General features: G+C 36.4%; 1 protein-coding gene across 3 annotated transcripts in view; it reads left to right on the forward strand.

Annotated features, from left to right (window-relative positions):
* The window catches only part of LOC139122052 (leucine-rich repeat-containing protein 49-like), a 46,303-nt gene extending 31,503 nt beyond the window's left edge, over positions 1 to 14,800 (forward strand). For all 3 annotated transcript variants that reach the window (XM_070687423.1, XM_070687424.1, XM_070687426.1), the window contains 9 exons: positions 892 to 953; positions 3,581 to 3,728; positions 4,383 to 4,466; positions 6,079 to 6,260; positions 9,633 to 9,767; positions 10,378 to 10,579; positions 11,517 to 11,702; positions 12,348 to 12,599; positions 13,457 to 14,800. In XM_070687423.1, the coding sequence (XP_070543524.1) occupies positions 892 to 953; positions 3,581 to 3,728; positions 4,383 to 4,466; positions 6,079 to 6,260; positions 9,633 to 9,767; positions 10,378 to 10,579; positions 11,517 to 11,702; positions 12,348 to 12,599; positions 13,457 to 13,678 (1,473 nt within the window). In that variant the 3' untranslated portion in view covers positions 13,679 to 14,800. The remainder of the gene's footprint in view (positions 1 to 891; positions 954 to 3,580; positions 3,729 to 4,382; positions 4,467 to 6,078; positions 6,261 to 9,632; positions 9,768 to 10,377; positions 10,580 to 11,516; positions 11,703 to 12,347; positions 12,600 to 13,456) is intronic.
* The last annotated feature ends 1,905 nt before the right edge of the window (positions 14,801 to 16,705 follow it).

Genomic DNA, 16,705 nt, shown 5'->3' on the forward strand with positions numbered 1-16,705 from the left:
CTTTTGGTTGTTTTGTATTTCATATGTCTGTATGTACTCTTGACAAAATCTGTATGATATTAATTTTTTAGTAATTTATTTTATTAATTGTTTCATACAGAAAAAAGTTGTCTACAACATTAAAGACTTGTCCACTTTGAAATCAAAATATTCATGCAAAATACAACACTTGACATTGAAAGAATTCTGGAATAAGTTCACTTTGAAACAGATTGCATAGTGTTGTCTTCAGTTTATACAGTCTTGTTAGGTAAACACCAGTACTTAATAATTCATTAGCCAGTGATACCTTACTATTCAGTTCTGTCTGCTGCTGTTGTGTGCTTTGGTAGTTTTGGATGAAGGTGGACTTGCTCCAAGTCTGTGAGCAAATAGATATCAAAACAGAGTTATTGAAATCCAGGAATAAATTCCAGCAGACTCATGTGTTAATGGTAGGCTGGTGTGTAAATTGTTGGTTGAACGCTTGGCCAGCAAGTAAGGCTGTTGAGAAAAGCCAAGTGACTCGGGTCCAGTCTGAATGAAAGGTTAACAATGAGATCAGGTTTTAGATGTCTTGTGTGTATCATTATGATCTCCAGGTCAATTTGTTAAAAATAGTAGTAAAACAAAATACCCACAAGATCATTTGTGATGAAATGTATGCTATCAGGCCACATTAGTGAAAACATGATATTCAATTTACACATTTATGTAGTTTCAAGGTTGTTGAAATGGTGAAGTCTATTTTAACACACAATAGGGACATGCAAATGAATCAAATAGGTTATGTACCGGTAGAACATGTTACATGTGACTAGTCATATCTAATTAGCCTTGATAGTGACAGATGAAACCTGTTTTTATCACGGCTGATAATTTCTAATAAATGTCCTCTGTTTTTTTCTTCAGGTTGATGTAGATAATTTGCCTAATTTACAAAGACTGTTTCTTAGTTTTAATCAAATAAGTAGGTAAGTACCCTGTCATTTCTAGGATTTTTAGTGTGTACATTTCTTACTTTTTGGTGCAGTCACAGATATGCGTAAATGTTGGCTGGGAGACAATAGTAGGCATTTTACTCTCTAATTTCTGAGTCACAAAACTTGAAACTTGGTGAAAACACTCTGTCAGATAATTTGCATACCTGGTAGAGATTATTTCTGTTAGATGAACTTATACCGTGTGATATGGAAAGATATTGAAATCTGATGAATTAGGAGTCTTGACAAGATTACTTGTCAATTTCTATCCAGATTACTGGACTCTGCCCCTAGGTAGCAGATATATCATTAGTTTCCTACATAAACTTTACTACTAACTTCACATATGGTATACCATACCATACATATCAGGTTACTTATTGAACATTTTCAGTTAGTAAACTTTGTTGCATCTTTACAAATCAATTCATTTTTGAAGTGTTCTACAGTACCTTGCTGAGTAAAGAGTCAGTTTGTCCAGTTGTACAAACCATAAACTGTCACAATATGATGCACTTAATTAAAGGGTTCTCTCCTATCTTTAGTAAATTTGCAGTTACAGAGATATTTTGTATCAGAGAAAAACAAAGACATCTATATATAATCATATACTCCTTTCACATTGCAACTCTCCAAATGTGTTGAATTTCAACCATCAGCAGATATGAATAATCAATGTCCAGGAATCCTGTTTTTCCCTGCCACGTCCAGTGTCATAGAAATTTATTTTCCCATCACCCATTTCTCTTTTGGAATATTTCATTACTATTGTAGCAGGCTGTTTGTTAGCTTCATATCTCGTGTATATCATGTAAAAAAGATGATTTCATTAGAGACAGTTGCAAGCAGTAACCACTGGTATTTTAGCAGCTCATCCTTGACACAGTATTTTTAATCATTGTTCATTAGAAATATATAAAGGTCCCTAAGAGATCTCTATAGTTTGGATCAAATTAATGTCACACATTGCCATCAAGTAGTTTGTATGTCAGTTCTTATTCTAATCAAGTATCTGGCGCATACCTCATAGGCTGACTTTGAATTATTCATTACTTGGCTCTGAACAAAAAGTTCAGACCATGCTTAAAAATGTTACTGTCTTACTTTTTACTTCAGAAAAGATCTTAGCAAAGAAATGTATTGATAGGCACTGTATCTTACGTATCACTGATGAAGTTGATTCAAAACCACTGCCCGCCGAGGGATGTAAAATTTATTAGATAGCAAGGGGATCTGTGAAATTTTGCCATGCATTAGTTTTTACCCAGAAGGAGAATATTTCCTTGTCAGCTTTTATGCTATTGCAATGCTTGAGCAAGGTTTGCTGTAAATATCTGACTGGTATTAACAATTTGAAATTGATATGAGTAAATAAGTCAATTTTGTTTATCATTAAAAACAAATAAACATGGAAGTTGAGCTGAAGAGCATTTATGGCATATGGAATTTTATACAACCTTTTTTCTCGCTTCACTGTCTACTACGGTACTTTTTAGTCCCCACGGACACCGTCCGGGGCGACTTATAGGTTTGGTCATGTCCGTGCGTGCGTGCGTGCGTGCGTGCGTCCGTGCGTGCGTCCGTCCGTTCACGCAGATATCTCTGAGATGCCTGGAGCGATTTCATTCAAACTTAATACAAGGATTACTTCATATGTCATACAGATGCACGTCAATTTGTTTTGTGATACGATCCAATATGGCCGCCAGGCGGCCATTTTATTACGATTTTTTCATGTACAGAGCCATAACTCAGGCATGTTCCAACCGATTTTATTCAAAGTTGGTACAAGGACATTGACTAATGTCATACAGATGCACGTCAATTTGTTTTGTGATACGATCCAATATGGCCGCCAGGCGGCCATTTTATTACGATTTTTTCATGTACAGAGCCATTACTCAGGCATGTTTCGACCGATTTTATTCAGAGTTGGTACAAGGACATTGACCAATGTCATACAGATGCACGTCAATTTGTTTTGTGATACGATCCAATATGGCCGCCAGGCGGCCATTTTATTACGATTTTTTCATGTACAGAGCCATTACTCAGGCATGTTTTGACCGATTTTATTCAGAGTTGGTACAAGGACATTGACCAATGTCATAGATATGCACATCAATTTGTTTTGTGATACGATCCAATATGGCCGCCAGGCGGCCATTTTATTACGATTTTTTCATGTACAGAGCCATTACTCAGGCATGTTTTGACCGATTTTATTCAGAGTTGGTACCAAGGACATTGACCAATGTCATAGATATGCATGTCAATTTGTTTTGTGATGCGATCCAATATGGCCGCTGTGCGACCATTTTGTTACGATTTTTTTCATGTCCTGAACCATAACTCAGACATGTATCAAGCGAATTCATTCAAAAGTATTTTTATCACAGACCTAATGAAGAGGACTCTATCCTCTTTGAGGACCTGTAATCAAAGTACCGATTAACAAGTGGGGACTGTGTCATCAACGATGACTTATTAATTATTCATCAGGTGTGAAACCATATATTTTGCGTAACTAATTCATGCAGTAAGTATCAGTACATGTGTTACATACACGATGTTCTTTCTTTTTTATTTTCAATCATCATTCTGTGCATACCGTACAGTTTTGATGATATACAGTGCCTGTCTGACACTGTGTCATTGTCTGAGCTGTCGTTGGATGGCAACCCACTCTCACAGGAACAGTACTACAAGCAGACTGTGCTGCGATTTATGAATCAACTCAGACAATTAGACATGAAACGCATCACAGTAAGTAGAGGCATTCTGCAACAAACGTCGATAGGTAGTGTCTGGGGAATAGGTAGATTTGGATGGGACGGCTGACAATACCACTTTGTCATTCACATATAACTGACTCCGCAAGTTTTGGTTGTTATAGAGATATGGTCACACAATCGTGGACAGAATGACTAACAAGGTCATGTACATAAAAATTACTGATTCTAAGGTGTTTGACAAACAGAGCATTGCAAATGTGTTTTGAGTAATACCCTTGCTGAGAGAGTAATGGACTGTGTGAAATTACCTCTGAGTGCACATGTCAAGAATTTTGTCCTGAATTTTATCATTGATATTCATTGCACAGCATTCAGCAGACCTGAATTTCAAACAGTCTAGTGGTTAATTATAAAATAATTTATCATCATTGATGTGGCCTCACGACTAAGGTCATCATATTTTACTGTATCCACACACACTGTATGTAGCAGATGTGACACGTCCAGGAAATCAATTCTAACAACTGTGGGCCGCATAACAGCTGTGTCTTGTTTTACATGGATTTGAAATGAGAACGTGTCGTAGAGTAGCAGTAAGTAGACTTGGCAAGGTTCAGTGAAGGTCATTCTGTGTGGAAAAGAAAACATCACAATGTGACATCAATGTCTTTCTTTTACTATCCAGGAGGAAGAACGGAGGATAGCCAATGTCATGGCCAGAAAAGAAGATGAAAGGAAAAAGGAAAGCAATAAGATAGCTCTTATGAAAGTAAGACATGATCTGAATATTTACTGTCACAGTGGTTTTGTAATGCTGCTTTCATTTGCAATACATGTGTTTTCAATACTTACAATGGGATGAAGCATATTTCTTTGTACTCTCCATAAAAGAACTTGCAGGAATTTTAATTCAATTCCATGTCATTAATCTGAGTTGACACAAATATAATTTAGTCTATACCAGTATTGCACATCATTGCATGATGATTTCAGTGGAGCTTGTGAATGTTTCCCCCCATCCCCATGATCACCTGTCATGTGATAGGAATCTTCCCTCTGTCCATGTTAGTGATTATGGCAAACAAACAATTCACACTTGACACTGATACCAAAGGGGTATCATTTTTATCTAGGAGTCGTCAGTCTATGGATAGTTGTTACCATTGGAAGGAAACTGCTTTTGCACTGGCACATAGCTCATCTTGTGTCGCCAAAATAATAACATGCAAATATGACTGCTAGCTATGAATAGAACGTAGAAATTTATAGTGATTTTCTGGACTTTAATTATTAGAACGTTTATTTGGATTTCATTTTTGAAAAAGCAATCAGTATAGAATACAAGTCCGAGATGTTGGCTTCATGTTTGATTGAGCAAATTATTTTAGATTTGAAACAAAGGAACTGTTAATTTTCTCTAAAATATAAATAATATAAAAATTCACATTTGAGAATGGTATAAGATCACTAACTTGTACTCCACAAACTTGTGAATAAAATCATCTTTCAAAAGAAGAACAGCATGAAAACACTCATCTCTTAAATGTAAGAAATTTGATCTTTCTGACCCATATCAAACACTTTTTACTGGTACAATGTTTTATATGTAAACAGTGTATTGCACCAATAAAAGACGTACCACTGCCAGTATAATTATAACAGATACTACTTGCAGGAGATTTCATCTTCATTGTAAACATAACTCATGTTCAGAAAATAATTGTGAATTTAAACTTCAAACCCTAAAAGATATGCTCACCAATTCCAAAAATACTGTATACAGTGAGTGTAACAATAAATTAGTTCCCAATATACACGTATATCATATGCTAAGGAAAAGGGTGAGCAATATTTACTCACAGTCTGTGACAGTCTTTTAGGATTTTCCCAGGGGGAGGCAGCAATTCAAACGTGACACAGTAGGAGTACAACAGGAGTTGATTGATTGCACCCCTCATTGCTGGTGATGAGGGACTGTGACTTGTCTTTTTACTGTATATGTAAACAAACGTTTTGCTTTGCTACAATGTATTGAGCTTTAGTAGTGATTTTCAAGTAGTCATTGTTAGTTCTTGCCTACTCATTACTTTTTCAGAATATAATAATACTGGATCTAATCTGATCAGTGACGGGCCTACAAAGAGTCTGATATGTACACACACCTTAGGGGGTTGGGGGGTTTAGGTCTGTGGCTAGGTCAAGTTGTGAACCCTCTTATTTGCATATCAAGCAACATGAGTTTCACAACCAATGCTCAAAGAGTTACAGCAGATAGATCTTGCCAACACATCGTCGCTGGTATGCCAAACAAGACTATGGCCCTCCCTGCCTACATGAAAATCAGAACCTTCCATGCTAAGTCTGCCACATTATTTTCACAGGAGAAGCGTCGAATAGCAATAAGCAATGCTGCCAGACAGTGGGAGGTGACCCAAGGCACAGCAATGGCCAAGACAATACGACTGCAGCCTGGTCCCCTAACATCACACACTAATCTTACAACGTATGCCAGCAACAACAGTATGGCCTCAGTTGATGTTGAAGAATCAAGGCCTGATACCGGGTATGTGAAAAAATCTTACACTTTCTGATTCCTTCAATCCAATCCTATGTTCTCTTTGTTTTATTTTTTGATTCCTAATTTATTTTATTTTTTGTGCAACCCAGTAGTGATGATATGAAGACAAGTTGCTTGGTCTTGACTCAAGTTCTCTTTTCCCTCAGGTATTTTCTTCACCACTCTCCTCCATTTGAGTACACACGTTTCCCCAGGTCAAAGTTTGCTGACTGATTTTGTTTTCCACCACAGTTCACTGCCAGCACACCTGCACCAGAGCCCAGTGTTGTGAGAATGCAGTTTGGTCCATTGAATTTTCACCGAGTGGTGTATTGTGGCTGATGTAATGCATGCATGGGTGTGTCATAGACACCTTCTGTTTCCAATATTCTTAAATTAAAATTCACTGATAAATTTTCATTGCTTCTTTTTCCAAGAGTGTATGAAGTGGTTGATCACGCACTGTTTAAAAAAGTAAAAATGTACAGAAAGATATTTTTAGGAAATTTAATATTTTTAGCCATGTGCCTGCATAAACATTCACTCCAGAAACATTTAGTCCACTGAATTGTCTCAATATCAGTGGTTGCCAAGCAATTGCAGTGACCTCCTTCAAGATGTTGTAACTTGGGCGCAAGGTAAAAATGTTTATCATGGTATTGTGGTAGTAGATCTCAGGAAACAAATGAAAATAAAACTTAGGCAAAGAAGTTATGACTGTACTTGACACAGCAAAGGTGTGGTCATATGGATTGCTACTTGAGGTAAAAGAAAGGATTTGTACACAGAGGGTAGTCAGGGGTCACAGTGCCTTTTGACATCTATACCTACTGCAGGGGTTATTGCTAGTGTTGGTATGTCAGGCATTGTTAATACTAATATTTTAGGAGTATTGCTCAAAGCCGTATGAAATCATGAATGGAGATTTTAATGCCTTATCCTTAAATACTATTAACCATGAAAACTTCATGAAAGGGCATTTTATGTTTCTCAAACCGCGCCTCGTGTTTTCTCTAATAGTATGATAAACAAAATTTAAGTTGATACAATTGTAGTTGCATTTCAAAAATAAATCCCTTTCATCACCATTGTTTGGCTCAAATCCATTGTTATTAGTGGTAAGTATTTGCCTGTTTACAGAGAATTGAATAAAGAGTAACTTTAAGGTAGTTTACCAGGTTGACCACAATATATTTTTAAACATAAAGTTTGCAGTGAAATCATTTTTTGTACCGAAATTTTATGTATCACTAAAGAACTGCTTTAATGAATTGTAACTGGGCACTGGAAAATGGGCAAAATGAAAGCATTCATTACAAACAAGTATTAAAACATTAAAAGCAGCAAACGCCATTTCATGCACTCTTGATGCCAGTGTAGCAACGTCACTGTTTTCACTGATTTGAAGTTAACTGTCATTTCTAGGAGCTTTATCTCTTTCACAGCTGTTAAGATATTACACAGGTGAGAGCACATACAGCTTGCTGATATCTCTCTACGTACAGCTGTAATGCACTTCATCCAACAAGGCATCTCTTCCACACAAAACCCACTTCCTAATGATTTTGGTGATTTTTTGGAGTTATTGCTGTGAGTCAAGAGCTGTTGAAATTATACTCCCCAGTACATATGCATGCTGTTAAGCCCTAATTTGTACACCCAGGCTTTGCTTTTCAAATCTTGATGCAGTGGCATGTATTCATATTTTGAGAGGTCTTTCTGACTTGTCAGACTTCAGGAAATTTCACAGCATTTCATCTGATCAGCTTGTTTACCCCAAGCTAAAAAAAGCCTACATTTGATGGATGCTATAGGCTTCTTTGGTGACAGTAATTACTATCAGGCCAAAATTTTCAACATATGCTTATTTTGTAACGTGCAATTGTAAATATGCAGAAATTAATCCAGAATCGCTTAGACCTTCCATGTGTACAAAGAAATTCTCAGATAAATATCTGTGAAGTGTGTCATCAAAAAGAATGAAATGGTTGGCCAATACAGTACCTTGTATAAAATGTGCAATGTTTGTTATGTAGCCTCTTACTTGCCCCAAATTGCTACAAGTTTTTTCAAGTAACAGCTGTTGCATGATTCTGACAAGAATGTTAGAGAATAGCATTTCTTTATTGATGTGGCCCTATCTACCAAACTTTTGATATCAAATCAAAGGTACAGGTACATATTGGAACTCAACTCCTCTCAGCAAAGTACTTCTATTCTCATCCAGGCATCACACCCACCTTATTAATATCAATATTTCATTGAGAAGGAGTCACATAAAATTACATTATTTGAATGTATCATGTTATTGTTGTTAGTTGGATACAGCACGAGGACACAGACATGAAAACTGATTGTTTTGTCTATCAACTTCACAGCCTTCAAGTCTTCCCATATAGATTGACACTTTGAGACACGTCATGTTGAACACTACATTGATAGCCAAGCTTGAATCACCTCATTAACAGTATACCGATAGTGCCACTTTTCCTGTTCAAGTCATTGTTAGCACTGTTGTTGAATTGGTTCTTGAAAAATTTGTGTGGTTTTTAATAGTCCGCACAAACACATTATCTCACTGTATATGATAAAATATGAGAATATTCTCATATATTTACTTTCTTTGTGGTATTGCCACCGAAAGTTGTCGTCTTTGCAAGAGTGATTTGAAGTAAAAGTGAAAGTTTTCCCCAAAGTTTGTTCACTTCAATCGAATACATGAAAATAGTATAATGTGCGTATTTTGTACTTATGCAATACTAGCATGATGTTATGAAAGTTAAAAAAACCCAGATAATATATAACAATTTGTACATGTTGTCACGTTATATTACACCTGATTCATGTACGCACCAGTAGCCCCATCCAGGATCCCTCCACTTAGGCCCAACCACACCATCACAAACAACACAGTTAGACTGCAACAAAATGACAAAGCCATTGTCACTATGAATACATATCATAATTACTGTGCACTAATGTTGGGTTACTGTATGTAAAAGGGTTGACAGTATCAAAATTGGATGTTTCTTTAGTCTTGTAGCATGTGTAGAGACTTGAGTTGTTTGTGGCAATATTATCTTTCTCTTTATGGACAAATAACAGTGATGTACATTTCAGCCCGAATTTTTCAAAACCAAAATCAAGAGAACTCTTGCACGCACATACACATTACAATTTGCTGGAGAGATGTTGATCTGTAGAAAGGCTTGTATAACTCATACACCATCAACAACTCTGAGCAGTGACAATATAAAGTGTGAAGATGTATGATATGAAACTACACCCTGTGTTTGTCTTGCAGCCTTGAAGTTAAAAAGCTGAACCAACAAATTACCAGATACACCAACTAAATATGGTATATTTTCCTCCATTTAGGTCAAGTCAGCGAGGTTCAAGGTCAAATAGTGTGGTAGATTTGATAGATCCAAGAGATAAATCTCAAACTTCATCACAAACTGTCATTTACTCTGATCCAAAGTCAAAGAGCATGAAACCAGATCTGCTTGCCAAGTAAGTGATCTTGCATCAACATGATGTAAATCCACATAATATAGTGATTGTGTGCTTTTGATATAGTGAGTTGTGAGAATTTTACGCAAAGTTTGTCTGTATAAATGTCAACCATTGCGTCCTGATATCAGCACAGCTGTGGGAATTTCTAGTAAATGTGATGAATGATTTGCTGTAAATATCAGAATGAAGACAGGTATTTTGAGGTAATGTAATTCTTTTTTTCCCAGTACATGTATAACAAAACAATCTGCATTAGCTAATAGTCTGTGTCAGACCAACAAATCATTGTAAGCTTTGTAAGGTTATGGGACTCAAGGAATGATAGTGCAGTTAACGATCTAGCAAAGCATCCTTTGAATGACATGGAGAGTAACCAAGACAAGGAAATAACCTAGTCAAAACCTAGCTGATAGTTGTGCAAACGTTTGGTTCTGACTCTATATGAACTATGAGTAAAACTTTCATTCAGTACCCGATACATCCCAGTGAACAGCCCACACTGTGCAAATGTTTTGATTTTAATAGTCTGTATCTTCAGAACACTTTGCTATTGTGTAGTTCCGGAAAGCCACTAATGAAATACTCTGTCTCTGATATGATTTTGTAGCATGCCTGATGATGTGTGTCATCTTGCTGAACTTGAAGGAGACACTTTACATCTGTATGGGCCTGGTTCTCTTGAGGCTTTGGATAAGAACTGGGGAATACAAGCTGCCAGTGCGGTCTCTGCTGTCTCTTTCAAGTTTATCAATTTCAATGAAATTGCTAAACACTTACACAAGATAAGGAGCAGATTTCCCAATGTGTCGGTAAGTGGCCTTTCATTCATGCATGTCTTTCTCCAGTCTTTAAAAGTTACTTAATAATAAGAAATTTCGGGAAATGTCACTTTTATATCCGTTGGATAGCTCTCAGGTTAAATATTTGAAATTCAAATGTCTGCCGAAGTTAAAGCTTTTCCTACCTCCATGTTCATCATTGCAATCACTGTTTTGAGTATGATCTTGCTTCATGTCAAGACTGCTGAACACTGCTATTTCTTTTCCTTGCAAGGATAAATGAACTCTTTTGATAGTTGTAACATGTTTCACAGTGTAATTGTTATCATCCCATCCCTACCAACCCCTCAGTCTTCTGTTTAAATCATTATGAATTGGCCTGTGAGGGCGCCCTCCTGGGCAGATGAAACATGGAACATGCAAAATGTTTGCTGATGTGCAGCGTGTTCGGAAGGTTATATCTGATCAGTCAATTGTCACTATTCACAGCAACTTAGGGAGTCTATTTATATTATTTAATTATAACGGTAAGATTCAGCCGTACGCTGCACATAAGCCCCAAATTGTTAGTGTTTGCATCATGTATGGGATTGTTTTCTGAAAAGACACAGCCAAAAGAAGGCAGTTCCCTTCCCAAATAAAAGTACTTATAAAATGTGAGATAAAAAAAGGAGTGCACACTACACTTCAAGGCAACAAACTAAACATCTAACAAACTACTGTATGATATAACCAGAAACCCAGACATCACCAAAGACGCAAACACCATGAGTATAGAATTACTAGGCAGACAAAGACAAACTCTATATATGAGTTTATCCCCGATCAACAGTGATTGGATAAAAGAAAAGCATGCTGGTGAGAAGTTTTGCTCTGTTGCAGCAACCTTAGCTTATGATTCATAACTCTGAAATCCCCCATGGTATATTAAAGCTAACTATATTTCTTGTGTTGTCTGTTTTTTCAGACTATTCTGTTTGGAGCTGCCAATATCAGTTGTTTTCAACATATCAATGCACTGTCTGTGTTACGACGGCTGGATAATTTAACCATATCTTCTGAAGGCAATCCTATTACTATGTTCACGCTATGGAAGCCATATACCCTGTTCCGTCTGGCGCACTTCTCACTTCGGAAAATAAACGATGTAGACGTAAGGAAATTTCTATTTATCAGTGATTTTATTATCATTTGCATCTCATAAAGAAATGACTCAACTCATCAAAATAATCAAATTTTACCTCAGAACAGTGGACATACCGGTACAAATACAACACAGATCTGCGTCCAGCACACACCTGGTACATGATTCATGTGCAAATATATTTCCTGTGTATCCTTCCTCGGTGAAGGTGCCATCAATTAATTTACATGTGAGTGGGTTGGCATCTATCAGCATCAGAACATGAATTAGATGAAAGAGTATATTAAAACTGTATCACTTACAGAGAATTGCTTGTATGATAAGGATTTCCTTTGCTTTACAGGGATGTCTGTTCATCCTAGAGATGTTCTTGCTTCTTGTTTTGTTAACCAGGAATATTAATATTTTGATTGATATTTTGATTGATATTTTTCACTAATTGAACAAGATTTTTGAAGCCAAAATGAATCTTTGGTGATCAGACTTCAGACTGATGAATTCAGCAAATTTTGTAACACCACCAGATTGTAAACCAATCAGTGTTCTTCCAGCCTGTGAAAATGTAAACTTTACAATATCAGTAGACTAAATGAAGAAAATGCCAACATGATGCCTTATGATGAATTTTCTTACTTCCTGTCCATTTCCTAACAGGTAACAGCAGCAGACATAGTGCAAGCTGAGAAATTATTTGGTTCACTTTCACATATCACGACATCACAGCTACCTCAGTCCAGGTTATTGACTTTGTTAGGGGAGTCTAAGAGGAAACAATACCAGGTACTCTCTGATCAGGAACTCCGAGCCAGGAAACAGCTTGCATCTGACTTGAAGACATCGTCTGAGAGTGTCGGCAGGGCTGGACTGCAATATTCATGTGAAGAAGCCTTAGCAGATATAGAACAGGTACTGCTTCAAGAATGTATTTATTTATTTCCTTGGATTATCCATCAAGCATGTAATAACTTTATGTACGAGAGCGGTGGTAAACGGATGAAACTGAGTGCTGGATTTAACCCTCTAACCTCGGTGGAGGGACTGATGCCGCACAAGGGCACTCACCTCAAATGGCGGGTACTTTGTATTTATAAAAGCTGGTAAAATGCTGTCAATGTGCTGAGAAGACAGAAACATATGATGAATAATAGTAAATCAGTGTTGTAATATATATTATTGCCTGAATACATGGGTTTATGTACCCTAGAGCAGGTGAAAATTTGCCTGACGCCAGGAAGGCAAATTGTCTCCTGCTGTGATATTTTCATTATATGCCTCTTCACAGTTAATGCTATGTGACATTTAAATACATGCAGGGCATTTCAAAAAAAAATTGACCATTATTGACCAGCATCAAACAGATTTTAACGAAAGGCAAAATAGCTAGCAATGCGCGCATGAATATTTTACGTGTAGCATTAAGTGTCCACTTTGACGTCGAAAGTGTCCAAGGGCTTCACTGTACCGAGTAACTTACTCCCTGGATGTTCCTATTCAAATCAATGCACTGATTTGCACTCACATCAAGGCATGTAATAACACTTCAGCCAAAACATCCATCCTAAATAGAAACCTAACTGAACTTGCAAATGGAACAGTTGTCCAACCATATTTCACTCATTGTACATGTGGACAATTTCGTTGTGGGCTAAAATAAACTACAGCACTCTTGTCCACATTAATTAAATACTCAAATCTCAGGCACAGCAATGTCTCAGTTTGCTGACATGGTTTGTAACACAGCATCTGTTTTCCTTCTATCACAGGAAAGAAGACAAAGACATCTGTTTGCCAAAAGCTACATCAAAGAGTTGACATCGGAGGCAATACTGGTGGACCACAAGCTGTCTGCTTTGCAGCAAATCTGGCCCAGATTATTCATTGAGATGATTCAGAATGCAGTGCTTGAAATGTCAAACAATGATAAGTACTTGCGAAAATGCTTACAGGAGTTGGAGTCCAACTCCAAGGCAACAAAAGAAAATTAACCCTTTGAAATCATTGTCTATCAAATACAGGAAGGTTTATGCTGAAAGGCTGTGAAGAGGGTTAATATTCTGAGTGAACTGTCAACCCCTGATACAAGTCAGAAGAGTGAATCCAGCTACTGTTGGAATTTCTAAAAAGCATTCGTGCAATTCAGTCGTGGTGACCCAAAGAGATGATAGCATGGAAATGTGTGACAGGCTCTGAGTTGTCACAGATTGTCTTTGTTGTTTGTGTCTCAACTACACTGCAAATAGTCCTGTATGGAGATGAAATGTGGACAACGCTATCATTCCTTAATCATTGTCAAATACTTTATTCATCCTCAGATTTGATTTCAGTGAGTGATGGAATATACCATTTAAACTGCAGGGTGGGTGGCTTTGCAATAATAGGTTTCAATGATTTATATTATGGGTCTTACAAGGTTTTGCCTTTTTTTGGTTGTTTTAGCTTTGTGTTGAAAAGTTGTGTTATTATGCTGATGTAAACAGTGATATTGATGCATGGAAACCGTCCTGTTACATGGAAAGCGTCCACGCAAGCCAGACTACATAGTCACTGTGCCGGGCAGTAATTTCTTTGAAGACCAGTGCTAGCATAGAATTCCATGAGAGGTCACACTGCTTCACCAGTCACAATCAACTTTGGGTTTCTGAAAAGTCTCAGTTGATATAAATATAATTATGGCATAAACAATATTGGCATTTAAAACAGATATCAAGGTGGTACTGCATTAAGGCATTCACAGCATAGACAAGGCTGTATGATGGGTAATGCATGATTATGACATGTTCCATTAACACACAGTACTATGTATAGTCATATCATACTGTCTCAAACCCTGTGTCTTAACAAATATCAAAATTCTAAACCTGTTCCCCCCCCCCCCCCCCCCATTCCCAGTACACAGGTCCACACATACCATTGATAACAATGGGTTAGGGTCAGACCATGATGGTAAAAGGGTGAAACAATATGATTTTGGGTACATACAACAGAGTCTTGTTCAGGAATTATTGTCAAAAGTACTTTGTCAAACTAGAGAGTATCAGCAGAATTAATTACATGGCATCAAAGTACCAAATTAAAGGATGTCAAATGATTACAGCTTGTATCTCTAATAGATAGACACTCTTGTATATCAGTGAACACTGTGTAAGTACTTGCTCATGAATAGGCGTGTATGCAACATAATGGAACTCTGTTTGATATGCTATGCATATGTCCTCATTAAATAAAGGGTTACCAAGCACTATACCGCTGTATTGGTTTTGCTGTTTTTCTGTTATTTACTGCATCAGTTATGCATATACGAACAAAATCACATCTAAGCTTAGGCCATTTCTTTGACCAGCAAAAAAAGTCAAATATATATTTTTTGATATTTTTTTCTCATTATGTGTGATTTAAAGTCCAAATAGATGCAGATGTATGAATTCAGGGTGTACTTAAGACTTGACCTTCACCTTACACTTCAGATCCATTACCTGACATGTAGATGAGAATTATTTGTCATTGAGATTTCCAGATCAGTGACAGTAACAATAAAACCAAACACAGCCAGGGTAAAGAACAACCGAGTCAGGTAGTGTGCCTTTTTTCCCTCACACACCTGCATCCAGAAATCAAGAGAAATGAAACAGAGAAAAGTTATCAATTTGCAAAAATCCACTCCAATGTTTTGTCTAATGAATGTATATTTACTGTAACACATTTCAGTCATAAGGTGTAAATGTCCCAGGGTTTACCACTGACCAGTTAACTCAAAAGGTAGCACATCTTTCTCTCCACTGTTTGTGTCTTTACCAAACAAAATTTCTTATTGACACTGAATGCTGTTTATAGATGAAATGTAATATACTAACAGCCTTGAGTACTGTAAGAGCAATAGTTCTTTTACCGGTTCCATGATGCAGTGCGCGCTGGGGTATAAAACATGTATGTTACACATAGAACTTTTAGCCATAGGGTACATGCAGGGTACGTTACTCATATAACTCTATGGCAGATTACACCCTGACATATATTTTTATCGCTGATGGTTAGAATATATACGGGTCATTATTTGGCATTGCAAATTTGTGTCATTCTTGCATAACAATCCGTTGTACAACAAAAATCTGTATGTTTTTGTTGTTGTGAGTGTAAATACTGTGTTTGATATAGCCCCAGCCATGCATTGTGGGATAATCGGGAAAAGGTCTATTGTGACTTTGATACTACTTGTTGAAGTAAGATTGCTTTCTGGTTCTGTGTCATTAATTCTGACACATTGTTAACTTCTGTACTACAATTCCCAACAGTATATTCTACTTGCCGTCACATTTTGATACAAGGTGATCAGTAAAAAGCAGAGCAAAATATCTAAGGGTTGCTGGAGAAATTATTTTACAATTTCATATATCTATATAGCTATGTGTACCCCTTGTATTCACATCAGTTTAGTCTCCTGACAAGTGAGTCCAGTGGCTCATGAAACAAAGTTGTAGAGATGAAATTGTTAAATCATTTCTCATTTCTCCAGCAACCCTTATATATATATATATATATATATATATATATATATATATATATATATATATATATATATATATATATATATATATATATATATATATATATATATAAAGTTCAGAATTCTGACAAGAGTGAAAAACTTTACTAAAAACTCTCTTTTCTCTGTATGTTATGGAAACACAACCCTTATATATATATATATATATATATATATATATATATATATATATATATATATATATATATATATATATATATATATATATATATATATATATATATATATATAAAGTTCAGAATTCTGACAAGAGTGAAAAACTTTACTAAAAACTCTCTTTTCTCTGTATGTTATGGAAACATTTTCCAATAATAATTATTTGTTTTTTGCAGAAGTATATTAAAAGCAAAAATAGCAAGGTGGATACGAACTGTTTTGTAATCTGTACATTTCAAGATCAAGATTAAGACAAATCTACCACTGCCCTATGTTGCCTTCTGTAGTCTAAGAG

This window comes from Ptychodera flava, chromosome 21 (genome assembly GCF_041260155.1).
Source record: "Ptychodera flava strain L36383 chromosome 21, AS_Pfla_20210202, whole genome shotgun sequence".
In the NCBI taxonomy this organism is placed as follows: Eukaryota; Metazoa; Hemichordata; class Enteropneusta; family Ptychoderidae; genus Ptychodera; species Ptychodera flava.